This window comes from Mus pahari, chromosome 16, assembly GCF_900095145.1.
Source record: "Mus pahari chromosome 16, PAHARI_EIJ_v1.1, whole genome shotgun sequence".
Taxonomy (NCBI): Eukaryota; Metazoa; Chordata; class Mammalia; order Rodentia; family Muridae; genus Mus; species Mus pahari.
The window spans coordinates 55,389,005-55,411,504 of record NC_034605.1 but is presented as its reverse complement, the minus strand read 5'-3'; the positions used below and the strand labels follow the sequence as shown (position 1 = coordinate 55,411,504).

Genomic DNA, 22,500 nt, shown 5'->3' with positions numbered 1-22,500 from the left:
GGAGTGGCATGTTATGTCGCAGGCTCTGTAGCATGTGAACCTGGATGGCTGACCTTTTCCCTGACATAGAAAGCATGATGATGCACGCTTAGCATGATGACGTATGCTTAGTATGATGATGTATGCTTAGCATGATGATGTATGCTGATCCAGCCAGACACAGGGCTCTCTTGTTGAATTAATAACTGCTTCTGTGTTCCTTTTTGTTCTTCTTCTTTGCACAATGTATGTCACCAGTCAGAAAATAGGAACTGTGCCTCACACAGCAGTTGAGTGACTTCCTGGCTTGATGACCGCACACATAGGAAATTTACAGCTCTTGGGAATACAATGGTAGCCTGCTGCCTCTATGGCTGCCCTGGGGACTCCTATACTTTGTGCAGTTCTGTCAGTAACCCCCTGCAGGCTCTGGCTGAAGGCCTGACACTTTATTCACCCTTGAATTCCTTGGTGTGAAGGGGACTCAGGAGATGAAGGACGTGGTAATGAGTCTCGCCTGTTGCCCTGGCATTCCATGTGTAGGAGGTGGCCATCCTAGAGCTTCATCATAGACGACTGGGAGGAAACCATGTGTGACAGGGCAGGTAGGCTGTGTTCGCTCTTCAGTGAGGAGGGAGCTTTGATGGCCTACTCCCATTGATTTGGCCTTCCCTGTCATTCCTCCACAGGCAGCTGGGAGATTATGGTGGGAAACAAACAGAGGGTGAGGAAGGAAAGAGAAGGGGGGAAGGCTTCCAGAACCTTCTGGGCTCACACCTGAGAGAAGGCGGCAGGACATTATTACTAACTCGGGTGCACCCTGTCCCAAAATGGAGGACTTGCTGTACACTGGACCATAAACAGATCCGAAGGAAATGGATTGTTTCTACCAAGAGCTCCTGTGTGGCCATCTCGGCGTTCTCCTTGCTGTAGTGAGCACTGAGAACAAGACAGGGTCGTAGAGATGAAGAGTGCTCCATGCATGAGTTCACACCCAGCAGGGGTGTGTACAGAAGTGACACAGAGACCTTGCTGAGTACCTCACGACAGGACAGAGGGACGGAGAAGACACGGGTCTGTCTTAGCATGAGTGGCGTGGAAGCTGGCACCCAGAGTGACCTGTGCATCTTGTATTATGCTCACAGCACAGCCAAACACAGGATACCTGCCCAGATTCAGGACTTTGAATGGCCCATCCCAACATCTACCCCATCTATGAACTGCCAGGCTGGTCCTATAGATCCAAAACTACAGGACCTCCATGACATAGGGCAACAACAGGAGATCTGAGGGGAATCCCAGTGAGGTTCCAGTGTTGAGAGAGAAGCAGAAGCCAGAGACTTTGCACAAGAGCAACAAATCATTACAATGAATATTTGCAAGCACAGAAGTGTGAACAAAAGGGTATGCTCTGGGACACACTGTGACATACTACAGCTTCCATGAGATATTTTTTCCTCTGTTGGCAGGGAGTTTGCAAGAGTGGGGGAGGGCACAAAGGAGGGGGGAGATGAGCGAAATTGGGGTGCAGGATTTAAAATTCATGAAGAACCAATAAAAGGTTTTTAAAAAGAGAAATAATTAAGACAATCTAAAAATAATCTTCATTTTACTATTATTTTTATGTCTCTGTGTGTTTTATCTGCACATGTGTCTGTGCACCACAAGCAGGCCTAGCTCTTGCAGAGTCCAGAAGATCCCCTGGGACTGGAGTTACAGACAGTTGTGAGTTACCATGTGGGTGCTGAGAATTGAGCTCAGCTCTTTTGGAAAAACAGCCAGTGCTCTTAGCCACTGGGCCATCTTTTCAGCACCTTAAATAATTTTTTTTCTTTTAATATCAGAAGTAAGAGGAAATTCTTTAGCTAGATGCAAATGCAGAGTGAAAACCTATATTTCTAGGAAGACAACCTGATGCTGATCATGTTGCCTGACCGTGAGACTTCACCCCTGAATCTGAGAATGTTTCACTGGAAGGAATGGGGTAGTGGTTCCCAGAAGGCCTCTGTGTAGGTGACAAATGCAGGCATTCCTACAGCACTCCCTGGGCAGGTGCATCTTTAGACAAGAAGGCTTACCCACACAAGGACAGCTCCCAGCCTCTCTGCACCACAGACCATTTACTACTCTGCTCAGCTACACTGCTCAGTTGCTCCAGAACCTTCTGAATTTAGGCTCACATTGACCCACTGCAGATACCAGGTCAAGAATCCAAGATCCAGGCCTCCACATTATAGAGCTGTCCAGACTGGAGACTGAAGAACTATTTCTGTTCAGACAGAAGATTCCTGGGGGCCGCTGACCAGTCAGTATAGAGAAATCAGCAAGCCCTAGCTTCTTTGAGAGACTGTTTCTCAGAATACATGGTGGAAGGGAGGGCCAGCGAACAAAGGCGGTTGCTGCGCAAGCCCGGTGACCCGGGTTCAATCCTTGGGACCCCTGTAAAGGTGGGAGGGGAGAACTGACTCCATGAACGTTGTCCTCTGACCTCAACTGTGGCACAAGTGCTCCCCCCACCAGCATGCACACGCACAATAAGAAATAAGAAGGAGTTACTAAGATATATAAGGTAGAAAGCAACTGTAGAGATGCCCAACATCCACCTCTGACCTCCATATGCAAGTGCACATACATTTACATGCATTAGCAGGAAAACCTACACACACAGGAAATCGATTGCCTAGAGATTATAAGCATCAAGTGCTTCTAGAACATCAGTGAATTTCTAGGGCAGGTTAGATGAGATCCCAAGACTTCTCATTACATGTGTGCAAATATTCCTCCATCAGAAATACCCCCAATCCAAAGAACTTCTGGTCTCACCACGAAAAACAAACCCAACCCTCTTGGGACTGAACACCATTTCCTTTAGGCACGATGTCACACTTTATGGGCAGACTAGACAAAACACATGGTGGGTCACAAGTGACATCAACTCCTGTGTTGGTAGATGATGATGTGTGACACCTTCCTGGGGCCACCTGGGTTCTAAATGGGAAAGCTGTTAGCTCCGGGGGGGGGGGGGAGGTAGGGAGATGGTTTGTCACTCACAGGAATTTTCCGTTGGTCTTTGACCCTATGAGGACCGTCTGTTCTGATTCATCTCTGGAGATGTTGCCATGGAACCAGGGCATCTTCTCATGGGCCGTGGTGGCGATCAGCTTCTCCAGTTGGGGCTTCTGGCTGATGATGGCTTGCTCCAGAGCCTGGCCCTGCAGTGATTGGAGAGAGACTGAGCTGGCCAGGTAGAAAGACCTTAGACCCATCTGTCCCAGGTCCTATCAACACCAAACTCGGCTTCCCCCTAGGTCATCTTTCTCTCATTCATAAGGAAACCAATAAGACTTGTATATTACTTGCATATTGTCAACTGTATAAATAAAGGAATATGCTTTGGAATGAAGAGATGAGCCCTTGAAAAGCCATGCCAAAATTTGAGTATGTAGATCATAAACCAATGGGCTAAGAGAATAGATCCTCCAAAGACAGCTCTATATTCAAACTCAGGTTTCAGTGTGAAACCTAGTAATTTCATAACAGGCAAGGAGCTGCAAGATGTGTGTGAGGTTGGGGGTCCTGAGTAAAGATGCTGGCTGCTGAGCCTGACTGTCTGAGCTTGACTCCCGGGACTCATGAGGTAGAAGAGAGACTGACCCCTGCAGGTCATGAGGTAGAAGAGAGACTGACCCCTGCAGGTCATCTGACCTCCGCATGCATGCTGTAGATCTGTAGGCACCCGCCTCCAACACACGAAATCAATACAGGCAACCAAAGAAAGTTTAAAAGGATGACGTGTGTAAGGAAGGCACCTGGGGCTTCATGTCTGCCAGGGTCCGACTGTGTCCATGGTCCCATCTTCCCCACCCCAACACTCCTGCAGGAAGGCCCTCAGAGGAGGCCCAGGCGAGCAGCCTGGACCAGGAAGAAACGAGGTGGAAATAAAAACATGGAAATGGATTAGGTGCGGAGAGGACTGATTTCCTTTTCCTTCCTAGTGAGAGAACAACAGATCTTGGTCCTGAATAGCTAGAGTTGGATTTCCAAAGAATAAAAAACTCAAAAGAATAAGATTAAAACACAACCTTCTCCTTCGTGGTGAAGGGAGGAGGGCAGAGAGCAGAGGCGGGTGTGAGGACTCCTCTCTGGTCCCATGAGCAGATGGGGTGGGAAGAAAGGCAGTGAAGGGCAGTGCTACAGGCGTCTGCTCTCCTAGTCTGTGTGTTAAGGAGGCACAGGCTTCTGAGTAGGTTTAGAGAGCTCTGTGGTCTCTGGCCCAGCAGACTCACCTGAAGGTTCCAGGTCTGTTTCACATATTCCCTGATGAGGTTCTCCTTCAGGTCCTCAAAGGGTCCGGTCTTGGGCTGTACCCCCGGGGGTCGGTTGAAAGGCTCCTTGAGGAGGCAGACAAGGCCATCAGGTTCTTGGGAGTGGTAATGGCAGAGGTCTGCCGGGCTGGCATGGGCCCTGCCCCCGGAGATGGCGTAGGTGCCATTAAGTTCCCTCTCGATGGTGTAGTGGTGTGCCTTCCTGTTGTGAGCCACCGACAAAGCGAAACCACCCAGGTAATTGCGGCTCTGGCGTAGCAGGTAGAGCCCATCCGTCATGCCTCCCTGGACCAGGTAGTCTTCCGCCTCTTCCCGGGTGATGTTGCCAAAAAAGTAGGTCAGGTGGTTGGCGCTGTCCGCAGCATTGCCCGCCATGTCTGCACCCCTTCAGAGTTCTGGGCAGTGTGTGGAGAAGTACCTGGGGCCCCCAAAAGACAGGAGAGTCACAATGCGGAACCCAAACTGCAAGAGACACTGGCTACGACCACCAGAGCCGTCTCCACAGGGATTCAAGCTTTGGGTGGTTACAACTGGTGTGTGTGTTTGGTATGTGGTACTTTCCTATTATTACCTAATTCCCACAGTCTCCCAATACACATCCTGTGGTTAGCTAACCAAACCCCACGACCTTCGACGAAGGTGACCCAATTCACTATCATTCTTTCTTTCTAGTTAATACAAGGAATTCTAAGAAGAAACACAGAAAAAGAGAAGTGCACAGTAGTCTTTGGACACAGTCCTCAAGGGCGTACCCTGAGGGTAGGCAGTGGTCCATGGGACAGAACCGGTGAGAACTCAAAGCCCTCGATGGGCCCCAGTAGGCACAGAACGTGCTAAGAAAAACTATGCACCCCTCTTCAGTCTCTTGGGTTTTAAGTTACCCAAGATGACCTTGAACTCAGTCAGTATATAGTCAAGGATGACCTTCAACTTCTAATTCCCCCACCTCCCTCTCCCCAGTTTGAGATCAGAGGCATGAACTACCATATCTGGTTTATGTGGTACTGGGGTGTAACCAGGAACTTCACGCATGCTGGAAACGCACTCTACAGCTGAGCTTCATCCCAAGGCTGTGGGGCCTACTTCACATAAACAAGCACTGTAGTCACACCTCAGACAGCCATAGGTATGGCCTCCTTACCACAGGCTTTCTCATCTCCTGCCTGGGGTGGAAAGAGCAGCAAGAGGCTCCCTGAATTATAACCAGTGACATCTCCCCAGAGTGCCCTCTCTGGCCTTGGGTGCCACTAAGAGAAACATCCTGAGCCCTGGTTGGTTCAGTCTACCTCCCCTGCATAGCAGATGACCAGTCAGTAGGTGGAGGTGTGTGAGGAGCTTGGCATGGGGAGACACTAATGAGGAACACACTCGGCAGAAGAGAAATGAATGCATGGACACATTTGTAAATGGAAAAAGACACATAGCGCCACCCAGAACGTGTTCAAAGCGTGTTTAAGTAAAAAATGCTGGTCATCTGGAATATGCTGGTCAAGGAAATCCTTTCATCTGGGGAGAGAGCATTTACCTCCCGGTGTTTTCAAACTACCTCTCATGCACACAACATACTGTAAACACATATCCCACACATACCACATGCATGTACCACACACACACACACACACCACATAGATTCCACATATTACATGCACACACACTACATGGTACATACAACATCAACACATCACGTATCACAGGTGCACACAGACATAACATATAGCCCACGTGTACCACATACAGTATGCATACACAGCCAGCACATGTACCCAGAATACACAAGCACACCACACACTGGACACACTTAACACAGCATACACACATACCTCACATACACACACCACCACGTGAACACATATAGACACACCACACTCATGCACATGGAGTTAGATGACTTTCTCTCTGAAAGTCATCCTCCTCTGTGTGGCTGCACAACTCAAAGATGCCATGTGGGCACAGGTGACATGGTGTCCTAACACCGTACCCTGAGGCAGCCCCACAGAGGTGAATTCTGTTGTTTTCCAATAGTCCACGGAATGTAGGGCTTCTTCTAATATTTCACTATTATCAAAAGTCCTTTGTCCGGCCAGTTTCCAAGATTTCATCTCGGTCCCCACACAGTAACAGCAAACCTTTGTCTTCTCGGCCCACCCATATTGTCACATCCTTCTCTCGGCCAAGTCCTCCCACCTCTCCCCATCCCCCCACTGCCCAGCACTCCTCAGCTTGTCTGTATTACACCTTCTAGGGACCTTTGATCCTCAAACAAACAAAACTAAAGAGATTCAGCTTTTCCCTTACTCTTGGACACAGCCTTGGTACTTCCATAATCGCCACCTCTTGAGGAGCCAGCATTATCTGACACGTGTGCTCCTCCGGGCACCACTGAAGTCATTGTACCAACCACTGTGGCTTGCATGTCACGTCTGAGCTCCCCTCTTCTGACAGCAGAGAGAGCTCATAGCTCACAATGCTGTCATCACCCTCAACAGTCCTGAGCCTCTTGCTCTTCCTTCTCAATGCAACGCTATCTTTGCATAGCTCGACAAGTGTGTGAAGCCACTTGTAAAAGCATTAACTTGAGGAAGATAGCAAGGCCCCAGTCCCAACAAACCAGCCCCTACTCCTCCTCACTGTGCCTTGCCCAGCACTGGCCAGTACTTACCTCTGCACACACCTTACAGATAGCTCTGCAGCCGTGAAGTATATGGGGAGCCATTAGAACACAGTAAATCTCTCCCTCTCTTGGGGCCTTTTAGGATGTAAATTACGCATAAAAGGCCTTAGGAGTATGGAAATGTATGTGTGAACACATGCTAGTTCATGTGGATGCTTTTGCATGTGTACCTTTAGAGGCCAGAGGTCAACTTCAGATGCTGTTTTCAATCACACTTTTGTTTTGTTTTGTTTTGTTTTGTTTGAAATAGGCCCAGAGCTTGCCAGATACTCTAAACTGGCGGGTTGGCAAATCCCAAGATCCTCCTGTCTCTACCTCTCCAGTGCTGGGACTATGTCAGGAGCCATCTAAGAAAGGCTAAAGGCTAGCAGGTGACTTTCCTAGAGTGGGCCACCATTTTTGCGTGGCCTATGATGGATGAGCTCAGAGAGACAAGACCACAAGAGATTTCCTGTCATTATTGCATAGTCTAATGATTCCTGGGCTTTAGCCCACCCCGTCGGGCAGATTTTCTGCAGATCAGTGAAGATGTATTCTCTTGTAGTAATGCTATGTAGACAAACCGATGATTTTGTAATTCCTAATAATGGTTATAATGGTTATATAGAATTCCTAAATTTATACAAGTAATTTTGAATCCTCTATTGTATGGAAGCAGCAATTAGAGTTCTGTAACTGTTCATGTGTCACAGGCTAATTGAACTAGGATAAGGAAGCAGGGTTGGAACAAATTTATGATGAGGAAAAAAAAATATTCCCTCTAGGAAAGCTGGGAACCCATTATCTGATAACTGAAGGTCATAAACAGGGAAGGGACATTTACTGCAGGTAAAAGGACAGAAGATAAAATATTGACTGGATTTATCTATACAAAACTTCAAAACTAATGAGACACAAGGCAAATAATTTGCCTCTTGACAAAACCACACTAACTTATGACATAAGAATTATTGTGTTAAACTTTTAATGAGCTTATGGATCTGGAAGATAGATTGTGATTGTTTATTTAGATACTAGGCTTAATGGAAACACGTGTAAACACCTTTGCTGTAACTCCTTGTTCGATTTATTGACTTGAATTAGTGTCTTGAACTCACTATGAACCCTTTACGGAATGTAAAGATGCATGGAAAACCATGCGATCTACTCTCCCGAGAAAGTGTAAGAACTAAGAACGATGTCGGTAGGACACAAAGCTTCTTTCATTCAGCAATAAAATGGAACAGGATTTTTTCTTTCCTTCACACACACACACACACACACACACACACACACACACACACACACACACAGAGAGAGAGAGAGAGAGAGAGAGAGAGAGAGAGAGAGNAGAGAGAGAGAGAGAGAGAGAGAGAGAGAGAGAGAGAGAGAGATGAGGCTTTTTTCTCAGCAATAAGGAGGATGAGGTTTTTCTTACTTAGGGGCCCTTTCTTACTTTCAGCAATAAGCAGGTAGAATCCTCTTATTTTTCTGAGCAATAAAGATTGGAGTTTATTTTTCATCCAGAATACATGAATTTTTTTTTTCTGTGTTGGCACTTTCTCAATGGAACCTGCTCATAGGAACTTTTGCTCTATCTACTGAATGTGTGTGTGTGTGTGTGTGTGTGTGTGTGTGTGTGTGTGTGTCTATGAAATGAATCAAGCCTCTTTTCCTTTTTCATCCAAAGTCTGCATGGGTCTATGAGTGTGATTGAATTCTCCCTTTCTCCCTTTCTTCCTTTTCCTTTCTTTCTTTCTTTCTTTCTTTCTTTCTTTCTTTCTTTCTTTCTTTCTTTCTTTCTTTCTTTCTTTTCTGGTTCACAAAGACTTAATAAGCTCCTAGTCTCTCCCCTGGCCAGCCAGGAGCTCCTGAGCTGGAGAGAGAAAAGCACTGGCTCTTAAGCCATTTTTCTTCTCAGTTCTCTGCTGCTGCTAGCAAGACTTTGTAGCCGGAAGCCAACGGCTTTTGGCCTTGGAAGAGCAAAGAGTTATACGCAGAAGAATTACCAAAGATAAATAAACTTTTGCCGCCTTGCTGCCTTTCCAGTGAGAACTAGTGCTGAAGGCTCCCTGCAGGACTACTAACACTTGTGTGCCACCAAGCTTAGCTGTTTTGCATGGGTTCTGGTTAGTGAACGCAAGCCCTTGTCCCTGCAAAGCAAGCAACGGACCCATGAAGCTACCACCCCGACCGAGGGTTTTTTTTTTCTTTCATATTTTGAGATCCCCTTAGCTGTTTGTCTTCCCTTCCTGCTTGAGTCTTCTCCATGGTCCAGTGTCACAAGGCGACCTCCCTTTAACACATCAACAGAGCTGGCTATGGAAGATATGAATGGGATCGTAATACCTTCATGCCTGGGGCAGCTACTGATGTTTGGTGGAGGGTGATAATTTTTTTTTGTTGACCGTAGTTTGCTGATTAAATGGATATCCAGTCTTTCTAGTGAGGTCAACGCTATGTGTTGGCTCAGCTAAACTACTCCTGGATTCCCAAGAGGTAGCTCGATCTTCCCAACTTCACTCCTTACCCTGACCCCTCATCTTGGGGGACCACCATATTGCTTGCTTCCCTAACAGAGGTGATAGCAACTGCAATAGCCAGTGAAGACGACGTTGAAGAGTGTTTCGAGCCTTCCCCCTCTCTGTCTTCCACACATCATCCCTGAGTCACAAAAGACTGTTCTTTCTCCAAGCATGGACACACACGGAGCAGACTAGGCCCAATCATCACCAATGTGGCCAAGGGCTGAGGGTCTAGAGGGAGTTTCACTGGCCAGTTGCTAGGGTTTGCCCTCAAGTACCTCAAAGGCCCGCCCACAGGTAGTCAAGACATTCTTCCTATACGTCAGTATCTCCAGCATGTGCATATTTTTCTTAATTTTCCCACATAATTTCATGTTGTATAAGCTTCTTTAAATATATATATATATATATATATATATATATATTTATATATATTTATATATTTATTTAAATATATATATATATATATCTCACCAACCCTGAAGCTGCTGCTCTGATCTCCTTGGGGTAGGCCAGGGATCAACAAACACAGCTGGGGATGGTCCCAGCTGTCCAGCATCTGTCCTAAGCTCCTGGCAAATGAGAAGTTTCTCTTCCACATGTGGTCTTGACACCCTCCTCACACTCTATTTACATATGAAGACAGCTGCATTGCTGCCCCATCCCACCCATTCGGTTCTCCAGAACCGTTCACAGTAGCATCTCCGAGCTGCTCAGCCTGGGTAGTCTTGACTGAGAGGCTGGAGCAGTCCTTGGTATGTGTGTTTAGGGTGGTGGGGACCTCTCTTCTACTACCACTGGATTAGTTGCGGTGACATGAACACAAATTTGATGCAGCCTGTCTTAGTACCTTTGGTTTCACTCATCCATTAAAATAACTCAATGTCCCCTCATTTATTTGATGATCGTTTTCAACAATGAGCAGACATTGCAGAAACTCCTCAGAGGAGACACATACATCTTCCCCTTCCTCATAAGAGTCCAAAGAATTTTGAGTCCACAAAAATTCACTCTAAGGGACCAATGGGTTTTTTTTAGACTTAGTTATAGAATATGGCCAAGGGGTTTATGGGTAGGAGAATGGAGGGCCCTAAAACAAGTACACTAGAAGATCAGTACCCAGCATGGATGATGGCTTCCCCAGGGCTACATAGCTAGAACTCCCATTCTCTAGTCTCTCCCATCCTACACACTCCAACCCTGCCCTGAGATGCCAAGCCATATGTACACATAGGTAGGAGCACAATTACAGATGACTAGGAGGGGTGTCTATAGTATTGCTTGAGGGTCCAATGACCCCGACCACACCTTCCTTCTCTGAGGTCACAGTCCACAGACTGGCTCCTGATGGACTCCTACAAGCAGGAGCAGCCAATCCGAGGAGGATGCCAGCTCTCTTTCTCTAAGCATGGTGCTGTACAACAGCAGAGGTCGGGAGGCCTAGAGGGGCTCTTGGCTATGATGATCTCTAAGCCTAGAAAGCAGCAGGGATGCAGAGCCGAAGCTAAACGCAAGCTCTGCGGGTGTCCCATCTGGTTCTACAGGACCTTGACACCTGTGCACCTCCCCAGCTCTCCTATGAACATAGAGGGCAGTGTCAGAGTGACTGTAGTGCTTTGGTTATGCATGGAAGATGGGTACCATGGCAACTGGCACCTCGGGATGGCAAGCTCTGAGAAGATAGGAAGAGTGGGTTTCACAGATATAAAGAGGAGGAATAGAAACACGTGATTTTTCAGGAAGGCATGTGCTCACCAAACATGGACAGACACATCAGGATGAAAAAGGTGGGATGGTCAGAAATGATGTCATCCCACCCTCAGAACACAGTTGGGTACCAAATGGTGTCATCCCACCCTCAGAACACTGTACCAGTTATGTCCAGAGCAGGGCCATGTTTCTTCATGGGCTAGATCCTTGCTAGGTTTAATAACCAGAGAACACTTCCTGCAGTCTTACAGATACTAACAGATATCCATCTTGGATATGCCCACGAGTCTATGACTGGCTTCCCAGGAGTCCTAGGACTCCAGGAATGAAATGCTAAATTCAGAGGCCTGGCAGCTATCTGTGTGCCTCTAGCTCAGACAGAAGCCCTCAGAGTTGATTCTCAACTCCTTCTGCTATAGGGAGAGGTCAACGGCTGTCAGAATTTGTAAAGCAGACTCCATGGGTGTGCAGAGTTGAGTATGAGAAGGGCCTGAACTTAGAGACCGCAGACATCAAAGGGCTAAGGCACACTTCCTAAAGGTGCCATTCCTCCAAAGCTGTAGTTTAGGTAATGGAGGAAGCCTAACGCTTTCAGGAAGCTGCCTTCCTACACGCTGGGCGGTTGTCCTCTCCCTCTGCTAGCCTTGAGTATCTCTCAGCAGTCATAACCAGTTACAGGGAAACATTTCACACTGACGTGTGCATGTAAGTGTGTGCGCATGTATGTGTGCATGCGATTGCGTGTGTATGCGCGCGTGTGCATGTGTATGTATGTGAGCATGTGTGTGTATGTATGTATGTATGTGTGTGAGAGAGACACAGACAGAGACAGAGAGACAGAGAAAAGAGAGAACCAGCCAGCCAGAAGACAGACAGAGAGAGAGAGAGAGAGAGAGAGAGAGCATAATCCATGTACATGTGACATCAGTTACCTTCCTCTCTTTCCACATTGTTTTCTGTAACACCATCTATCATTAAACCTAGAACTCCCTGGCTTGGGTAGACTGGCTATGGAGCTCCAGGGCTCTGCCTATGTCTGCTTCCCTAGCCCAGGGATTATGTTTGCCAGGCCTGCCCTTGTCATGGGTGACTGTCAGCCCATGTCCCCATGCTGCAGAACAAGCACATTACTCACCGACTGACTTCTGAACTTCCTTTCCCATTAGACAATCACAGCCAATTCTCCAGTCCCAGGACTAAGGAGGACTGTGTGACCTTTGTCCTATCACAGGCACCAATGAAGCACTATCTTGTCAATCAATGACCTCCAGAGACAATGAGCAACAGCCGTGCCTGCCCAGCTATTGAGCTAATTAAGGAATTGAATTTCTCATGGCAGGCTCAGGCAGATCTTAGATCCTAGAAAGCAGGTACCCAAAGGCAAACCACAGGCACAGCCAGCGACTAACAACTATCTCAACATACTGTCAAAAACCAGTGGTCTGGCTCTGGCAGTCTGGAGAAGGCTTTCTGGTACCCAGAATCCAAGGGAGAAGGAGAACTGAGGCGAGGAAAGAAGTTGCTGAAACACACATGTCTGAGGATATGTTCCGGGATGCTGCCAGCCTTCCCCATGTCCCCTCACATCTTCTCCATGTTTACAGAAAGGCCAGGGGCCAGAGTACTCTGCCTGGATCCCCTCAGAGCAGCACCATCTGAGCCCAAAACTTAACATCTACTGTGGTTGGGGTCAGGAATGAACCCCAGTGTTCAGGTTATTTTACCATCTCAAGCATCAGGGCTCGCACATCCTTGGTGCCATATCTTTCTCTTTTCTTCCTCTCTCCGTTTCATCCATCCCTCTGACCTTGGTCCTACTTTCCAATGCATGACACTAAATATAGTTACTTCCTATGATGAGCCATAGATACTTCCCACATAAGTGTCTAGAATTTACAAATTTTCAACCACTCTTTCTCGGGGAACTTTTAATCCCCTGGAGATCCCCTGATTAACTTCCGCTGGCCAGACAAGGAACAACCTTGTAGCAGATATGCGTCTGTTTAAAGAAACAACTCCCATCCGTTGTCAATACACTGACATTGAGTTCTGGGCAGGACTCCATGCTTGTAAGAAGCTCACCCAACATAGAAATTTACTTAATGAAGCACATAGCAGCCTTTTTGTGTTTAGGGACAGTAGGCAGTGCTTGGCCTCATGCTTGGGACTATTTTTAGTAGGGATGACACTAACAAAAAGCACACATACAAGAAACAAAAACAAACAAACAAAAACGCTATTAAAAAGTGGCCCTAAATAGATCAAGAAAACGGACACTGTTTATGCTGTGAGACAAAAAGAGGGCCACTGTCCTGGTTAGTTAGCCTTATCTGTTACCTTGACAAGCAAGGAGTCATCCAAAACCTCAATTGAGGCATTGTCTGGGTCAGACTGGCCTACATCCATGTCTGTGAGAGATTGTCTTGATTGATGGTTTATGTGGGAAGGCCCTGTCCACCATGGGCGGCACAATCCCTAGTCAAGCGGTCCTAGGTTGTATAAGAGAGCTACAGAAGCACGGGTCTGAACGTGAGCAGCAAGCAGCATCCTTACATGGTTTCGTTTCAGGTTCCTGCTTAAGTTCCCACCCTGACTCCTCTCAATGACAGACTGGGACCTGAAAGGGTAAGCCAAATAAACCTTTTTCCTCCCAGAAGTTGCTTTTTGGTCTGGAGGTTTTCTCACAGGAACAGAATGAAATCATTTCGTGCATGTACACACACACACACACACACACACACACACACACACACACACAAAAGACAGAGTGCTAAAGCTGACTAGGGTTGCAAATACATTTTAGTGAAGTGTGTGTGTGTGTGTGTGTGTGTGTGTGTGTGCACGTGAGTGCGGATGTGCATGCTTTTGTGTGTGTGCGAGTGTGTGTGAGTATGTGTGTGTGCATGCACATCCAACAGAGATCAACCTTAGCTGTTGTTCCTCAGACCCCCTCCATCTGTCTTGTTTCCTGAGACAGGCTGTCTTACTGGCATGGAGCTTTCCACACAGGTGAGGCTGGCCAGGCAACCCCAGGGATCCATGTGTTCCAACCTCCCCAGGGCTGAGCAGTATGAACCATCATGCCGGCTGCTACTGGTGTTCTTCTGTAGGCCTGCATGGGATTGAACTCAGGTCCTTGTGCTTGCAAGGCAACACATTGACTTGATTATTCACCCCAAGATCAAGAAACAGTGAATCCTTAAATAAGGAATCCATGATCAAGTGTTCAGTGGCTCTAAGTAATGTCTTCCCTCTCCCCACACTTCCATGAAAAGACTCAATCTCTTTCACCAAGACCCAGAATGCTGCAGTTTAGAGAAAACTAGTTACTTGTATGTTAAGACTATATTCACCTATATGCAACTATATTTATTAAAACTTATTTCCCATACTTTCTAGCTAGATGTGAACTGGAAGAGAAGGGACAGCCTGTTCCATATTCCCTTTCTCTGATTGGCCTCTGTCCTTGTTATCAAAGAGGGGTTCTGAGCAGTGGGAGCCAGGCTTCAGCCCATTTGGAGTTCACCACAGCATGACTTCTGCAGGCAAGGCTCCCCTCATCTTCCAGCTACCCCACCCCGTTCCCTGTAGGACCCTGCCTACGTAAAGACTGCCGGTGCTCCCATCATGTGGCCACAAGAGCCCTTGGTGTAATGTGGACTGTGGTTGGAGGAAAGAGCTCTCTGGGAAAACACCACCCACGGGTAACATCTGCCCACTCTGGGCCACACAGAGAAACAAAATCAGGAAGATGCAAATACAGGCTTATAGCACTTGAAACCACACGGCCACTCCAATGCAAAACAGCCCCACTCAAGTGTACCTGGGAAATTTCCTTGCAGCCTGAAGTTGAATAATTAAATGCTAGAACTTCATTTAAAAGAAAAACTTCCTCTGGGGGTTATGGGAATTTTCATTAAAAAAAAAAAAAAAAAGAGGAATGAGCCCACCCTGGTGGGAGAGTCAGTCTCATTAGGATAGGTTGGTTGGTGACCGGCCACCCCACTGCACTGAGCTCTGCAGCTGGCTGCCCTCAAACTGCTTTTCCTGGAGCTGCAAGCCTTCACACAGCTTCTTCTCGACACTCTCACCATGCAGAAAACACATGGGCCCCAAAGTCGGGCTTAAGCAGGGAGGAATGGAGCCGAGAGGGTCCTGGGCCTGAACTGCTCAGGGCAGCTGCGTCAGCTTCACTGTCCGAGATTGGCTTGCCCTCTGGAAGGTTATCTTACAGGGGTTGTGCCCCCCCCCCCCCAGATTTCCTGGACCCTGCCTGGATGTCACATTGCACCAGACACCTAGCCTCCCAAGGAGGAGCCACACCTTAATCTGAGGAGCACCTCCTTGTTCCATCCTGGCAGCAGCTCAGGAGATGGCAGGGAGATGTCTCAGAATACATGGCTTGTACTTCAGTGTCAGGAAGCACAGCCAAGCCTGGCCCGCTTGATGTCCGCCATCATTCAGGAATAGAGAGCCAATAAAACACACAAAACCACACCCTGACCCCTCAAAACCAGACTGGTGTGGGGCAGCTTCAGAGCAGAGGATCCCCAAAACACACCCAGCAGAGGCTGGCCCATCTCAGCTGGTCACTGCATATCCTCAGATCCCACAGGCAAGCTCTCTAAGCTGGGTCTCTATGCCTACTGAATGCCATTAGCATGAGTCACAGAGGATGCCTGTAGTCCACAGAAGATGAACTGTTTACTTACAAACAAGCAACCGGCCCACCTAAGTGCACTTACTGTTTGTACATGTTCATGTATGTGTGGGTGGGTATTCATATGTAAGGAGGCCAGAGATGAATCCAAGATGCTGTTCCTCAGGTGCCATGCATTGTATTTGGAGACAGGACCTCTCACTAGCTTGGAACTTGCCACGGAGGCAAGACCGTCTAGCTAGCGAGCCCCAGGGATCTGCCTCTTCCCATAGTTCCCCAGCTCTGGAATTACATGCGCGTGTCCCCACATTCAGCTTTTGGGTATGGAATTCAGTTCTTCGTGCTTGCTTGACACAAACCTTATCGGTTGAGCTATCTCACCAGCCCCTGTTGTATGTAACTCTTTAATCTAAATCACAGACCCACCGGACAGACCTGCGGAATGGATGCCACAAGCTAGTCAGCAAGCAACTGTGCTTGAGGGAACATGAGTACCCTGTTCCCCTAACAACATGTAGAGAGAAGAAAGTTCTGGAATGGAAGCTGCCTAGCTTCATGATCTAGCCAGAACTGCATGTACCGTGGTTCTCACGGGTACTCTTTGCACATTATGTGACTGGGTGACATTGCCTGCAGGTGACTCTGGGACAAGGGGAGAGAGTACTCGCAGGTCCAGGTGTCTGCCTACTTGGGTGGCTGCTCCACACACGGGTTTAAGCCAGCGCAGACTCAGCAAGTAGGCAAAAGATCAGGAAATCAATACAGACATCTCTCCTGGTGACTTTTAAGCAGGAAACATGAAAACTTCTGCCGGAAGCCAGCATTTTCCTTCTTGAAGTGACACAGTCTGTGAGGGAAGCACATAGACCATACTCCCCCTAGCCTGGCCAGGCAGGCAGAGCAAATGTTCTGAACAACCCTTGCACAGCAGAGAAACCAAGCAAGTGGCCATCCAAGCCACTCCCCACGTTTGTGGAAGCACTTCTCATTAATCCCAGCACTGAACTGTAAATTGGGATGGAGAGACAGAATTCCCCAAAGCTCATGGGCCAGGCAGATTATATATGCAACACAGAATAACAAAGAGGCAGACGTTCACTCGGAGCTGTCTTCTGACCTCCATATGTGTACCACAGCATGCACATGACAGCTCTCTGTCTCTTTCTGTCTCTGTATCTATCTCTGTCTCTCCCCCCCACATACATACACAGACATACATACATACATATACCATACATACAGGTATATACATATATATGTACACACCACACACACATACACATATACTACACATAAAGGTATATACACATATATAAGTATAACACACACCACACATACATACACATAAAGGTATATGCACATGCAAATGTATACCACACACATATACATAAAGGTATCTATACATATACATATGTACCACACACACACACACACACACACACACACCACACACATACATCACACATACATATAGACAATTATATAAATACACATACAAACAACACACACATACACTATATATACATATACATTTTTCTCCCACACACACAGATACCATACGTACTGGTGTGTACATATACACACATATACTCACACATAAAATATCAACAACTGACCAAGTTCCAGACATTTCCTGATAAGAACGTTTCCTGGTTTTTCCTGCCATCATCTTGGGACAAAGTATCCAGGATGGGTGAAGAGTCAAGTGACAGTATTCTGGTACTTACCTCAAGTCCCATCCCAGAGAATCCCAGCTGGGTGGCTGGGGTTGAGGCCACAGTGGACTCTGTGCCCAACAGACTCAATTTCAGTAGGCCGTGGGGGCCTGGCTGAAGCTGCTGGCATCTAGGCACTATTTTTACTTCCCCATCTTCCCACCTCACAAGGACAATATGCACAGGGTCCTCAAGGCCTCTAGAGGAGCCAAACGACCCACATTCAACACAAAGGACCTGTCACACCTGCTCAAGGAAACCTCGGTTTCTCTGAAATTCACGACTGTAAAATATTCCAGGAAATTACAGCAGAATTACTCCCGAGACTTCACATCTATATCTAAAGACATGAATTAACCCCAGTGCTTAAAGAAAGTACCGGTTATGTATGCAGGGGAGAAAGATGTCTCTGCCACGTGAGAACTACAGTAATTATCAACTCCACAGCTCAAGACAAACAAATGTCAGCCAGGGCATGGTGTAGCCCAGGGGATGGTATCGGCCAGGGCAGCACACACACCCACCACACACACACACACACACACACACACACACACACACACACAGATACTGACGTGCTCTCTAATGCCCACCCATGGTGCAGAGAGTCATGAGGTCGCCATTATTGATTGCTACAGATCTGACTTACCTTCCTGTCCTGGAGTCACAGAAGGCCTGGGCTCCCGGGCACCAGGCAGCATGGAACATCAAAAGGACCAGACTGGCAGTCTTGAAAATGGGAATGGCTGTAATGGAGAGAAGGCAGAGGAGAGCAAGTGGAGGTTTCCTGCTGTTAAGTGCTGTCTGTAACTAGGGAAGTGGCTTTTCCTCAAAGTGTCAGCAAGCAAGACAAGCCAGAAAGCAGAAGTAAAAGGGTGTGTGTGTGTGTGTGTGTGTGTGTGTGTGTGCGCGCGCGCGCGCGGGCGGGAGGGGAGAGGGTGTGCTTGCTAATTTCATAGTCAAAATGAAGTTACAGTCAGAAGGCAGGGGTCCCAAACAAACACCTGCTAGTGGAGGAGGACCATGGCGATTCTTGACCAGGATGGTCAAACTGATTCTTACACCTTCGCTACACAGCCTGGCTAAAACTGTGTGCCAAGTTTAGGGTATATCAATTTTTCTTCTCATTATATTACTGTATATCATGTTTGATGATTTACTAATTCTGTTGGTCATTTTAAAGGCTTCAAGTAGGTTTTGTTCATTTTTGTTTAGTTTCCTATTTGGGGCTTCAAAGTTTACCATGTTACCTCCTCTGACCATCGTGGCTGGCTTAGGCTTAATGTACCGTAATTCTTGATAATTATTATGAAACTTAATTTGCTGTAATTAGAGAACATCCTTGCCTAAAATTATAGGTGACTGAGTTGACACAGCTCCCTTTACCTTATACATCATCGGGGTTTGGGTACGCCGCTCCAGGGTTTGTGTGCTGGGAGCTTGGCTAAGGTGTGGCACATTCGAATGTCAGAACCTTTGAGAGGTGGGATCTGAGGTACCAGGGAGTGAGTTCTCTGAGGCACCGGGCTTGGAAAAGACTAATGGCTATCTCAGAGGACTAAGTTAAGTCTCAGTGAACTGAGTTAGTGACTTTGACAGTGAATTGTTATCAAGCAAATTGTTCCACCAATTTGGTCCCATCCACAACCATGATCCACCACAATCTTCCACCGTGTGGTGCCATCTGCCAGGATGTCAAACAATGTGGAGGATTCACCTGACATGGCAACCTGAAATTGAGCTTTTAAGCCTTAAACCGCTAGCCAAACTCAACTCCCTTTCTTTATAAAGCACTCAGTCTCAAGGATTTTGTTATAGCAGAGGGCCTAGTGTTAGGGATTTCTCTCTAAACACTACTTTTAGCATCATTTGAAAAATGTTGGTAAACCATTTTTTCATTTTTAAAAAAATATTATTTTATGTATACGAGCATTTTGCCTACATACATGTATGTGTATAATGCACGTGCTTAGTACCCATGGATGTCAGAAGAGGACAGCAGCTACCTCGAGAATGGAGTTACAGACAGTTGGGAGCTGTCAGTGGGGTACTGGGAATTGAACCTGGGTCCTCTGCAAGAGCAGCAAGTGCACCTGGCTGCTGAACTAATCCTCCAGAGCCTTGACTTTTCATTTGTATGCTAGTTAAAATATTTTAAGGGTTCTTTTGAGACTTTTATCAACTCATGGGTTATATAAAAGCCCATCATTTGCTTTCCAGATAATTTTTTGTTATGGATATATGGTTTAATTTTGTTGTGTTCTAAAAACAATTTACGTGGCTTTTTAAATGTAAGCTTAACAGGTTTTCCAAGCAGGTACTTAATTTTGGTAAATATTCCTTGAGCGCTTGAGAGGAATGCCTCCTTTGGTTGTTAGAGTCAGTGTCTCACAAATGTCAGGTTGGTTGACAGTGTTGCTCTGGTCTCTTCATGGCTATTGATTTTCTATTTGATCTATCAGTTATGGAAAGAGAGAAACCTTATGCATTTTGGTGTCCTGCTGACCTGTGCATACATACATGTTTGCTATGTCTCCTTGGGTGTCTGACCCTTTTGTTTTTATGTAACTGTTTCCCGGACCCCTCTCCAGTGTAGAGGTTTTGGTCCCATAAGGGACCCAGAAAGTGAGAAGGGTTCTGAAAGGAAGAATCCATTGGGGAATTCCCAGCTGGAGTGTAGCTCCAACCATGTGCTCCGTCCTATGTAGAAGGATGTAGGTGCTTTTCATACTTATTGCTTGCTCCATCCCTGGCCTCCTTCTCAGATCTTTACAATAAGAACTTGGTGAGGTGTGTGTATTTACAACAGCTGTTTACTGCCTTCATCTCCTGATGTTGGGGGTGTTATCCATCCCAGTACTGACCAACCTCTAGAAAGTGAAACATTCCCCATGTAACAAACCGATCCAAAGTCCACCTTGAGCCACTTCCTTTTCAGGCAGCCGTATGCCAACCTTTTAGTCCCCTGCCCTGATCATTCGACAGAAACAGGCCACCAGGGAAGGCTGTCCTCTCGCCAATGCCTGACATTAATGAATCAACAGATGCCCCAAGAGGGTAACTGAGCCAAGACTTTAAGACCACAGTTGCCTTTTAAGGAAAAAAAGAGTCAGGTATAAAAAGACACTGGGGATCAGGCAACTGAAGGGTACATGTGAGTGTGTGTGTGTGTGTGTGTGTGTGTGTGTGTGTGTGTAAGACCAGAAAAGAAATGGCATCAGAAGACAGGGCAGATACTGAGGGTACAGGGAACACACAAGAGACGGTGTACTGGCTAGCTTTGTGTCAACTTGACACAGCTGGAGTTATCACAGAGAAAGGAGCTTTAGTTGGGGAAATGCCCCCCATGAGATCCAGCTGTGGGGCATTTCCTCAATTAGTGATCAAGGGGGAGAGGCCCCTTGTGGGTGGGACCATCTCTGGGCTGGTAGTCTTGGATTCTATAAGAAAGCAGGCTGAGCGAGCCAGGGGAAGCAAGCCAGTAAAGAACATCCCTCCATGGCCTCTGCATCAGCTCCTGCTTTCTGACCTGCTTGAGTTCCAGTCCTGCATCCTTTGGTGATCAACAGCAGTATGGAAATGTAAGCCGAATAAACCCTTTCCTCCCCAACTTGCTTCTTGGTCATGATGTTTGTGCAGGAATAGAAACCCTGACTAAGACAGACGGCTTGAGAAAAATGAGATGGAACTTAAGGAGTTCAGAATTCCAAAGGAATATACTTAGAGGCCAGGAAAATCCAAGGCAGGCAACCCTGATATCCCTCCAAACATAGAAGTAAATAAACAGGGAGATGGCGTGTCTACCTTAGAAGTTCATTATCAGAAACCAAAGAGGCCTTGTCTCTAGGGGTTAAAGGGACATCTTAACCCCAAGAATAAAGAAAAAGCAAATGGCCTGATCTCAGCTGAAACCAGAACTAACCCTACCTCTGGGCACGCATCTCGGGGATTTGAAGTCATCTGTGGAAGAGACATTTGCATGTCTGCTGTTTACTGAGATGCTACTCACAATAGCCAAGAGAGAGAACCAAGCTGAGGGCCCACCAATGGCCGAGGGAAGAATGAGCAGATCAAGCAATATGGTAGGCATAGACTGTGGAGTACTATGTAGGCGTGAAGAGGGAGTGAACTGGCATTCGTAAAAACAAACACAGGGATCTTTCGGACACGACGTGAGGCTGGCACAGAGACACAAACTGTATTTCACATGGATGCCGTGGAACTATCTCCTCAGAACGGAAGCATTCCCTCCCGGAGGGAGGCTCATAAAGCTTAAGGGAAGGAGAAAAGGAGACTCTGCTGTGGGGCTGTGGGCAAGTTGGACAGGGAGTTCCAGGGATGCAGCCTTGGTGAGCTGTTGATTGGAGCAGCTGCGTCCAAGCCACCTGTGCTCCTACTGTAACACACACACACACACACACACACACACACACACACACACACACTGCTTCCATAATGCCAATAAACTCATTAATTCACCAAGTGTGATGGTTTGAATATGCTTGGCCCAGAGAATGGCACTACTAGGAAGTGTGGCCTTGTTGAAGTAGGTGTGGCCTTCTTGGAGGAAGTAGGCATGGGTTTTAAGGCCCTTGTCCTAGCTTCCCAGAAGCCAGTCTTCTCCTAGTGGCCTTCAGATGAAGATATAGAACTCTCTCTCAGTTCCTCCTGCACCATGCCTGCCTGGACACTGTCATACTCCCACCTTGATGATAATGAACTGGATCTCTGAACCTGTAAGCCAGCCCCAATTAAATGCTGTCCTTTATAAGAGTTGCTTTGGTCATGGTGTCTGTTCAGAGCAGTAAAACCCTAACTAAGACAGTAAGCTAGACTTGGTGCAAACGGTGTCTTCGGGGTGAGCAGACATTTGCTCACATCTCCGAGAGAGAGAGAGAGAGAGAGAGAGAGAGAGAGAGAGAGAGAGAGAGAGAGA

At 47.0% G+C, this 22,500-nt stretch overlaps 1 protein-coding gene across 1 annotated transcript in view; it reads right to left on the bottom strand.

The window, feature by feature from the left end:
• Syk (spleen associated tyrosine kinase) overlaps window positions 1–22,500 on the bottom strand; it is a 64,044-nt gene that overhangs the window by 31,925 nt on the left and 9,619 nt on the right. The window contains exons 3-5 of the mRNA XM_021215603.2: window positions 18,214–18,310; window positions 4,266–4,722; window positions 3,031–3,191 (exon numbers count right to left, since the gene is read on the bottom strand). Coding sequence (XP_021071262.1) covers window positions 3,031–3,191; window positions 4,266–4,679 — 575 coding nt within the window. The 5' untranslated portion in view covers window positions 4,680–4,722; window positions 18,214–18,310. The remainder of the gene's footprint in view (window positions 1–3,030; window positions 3,192–4,265; window positions 4,723–18,213; window positions 18,311–22,500) is intronic.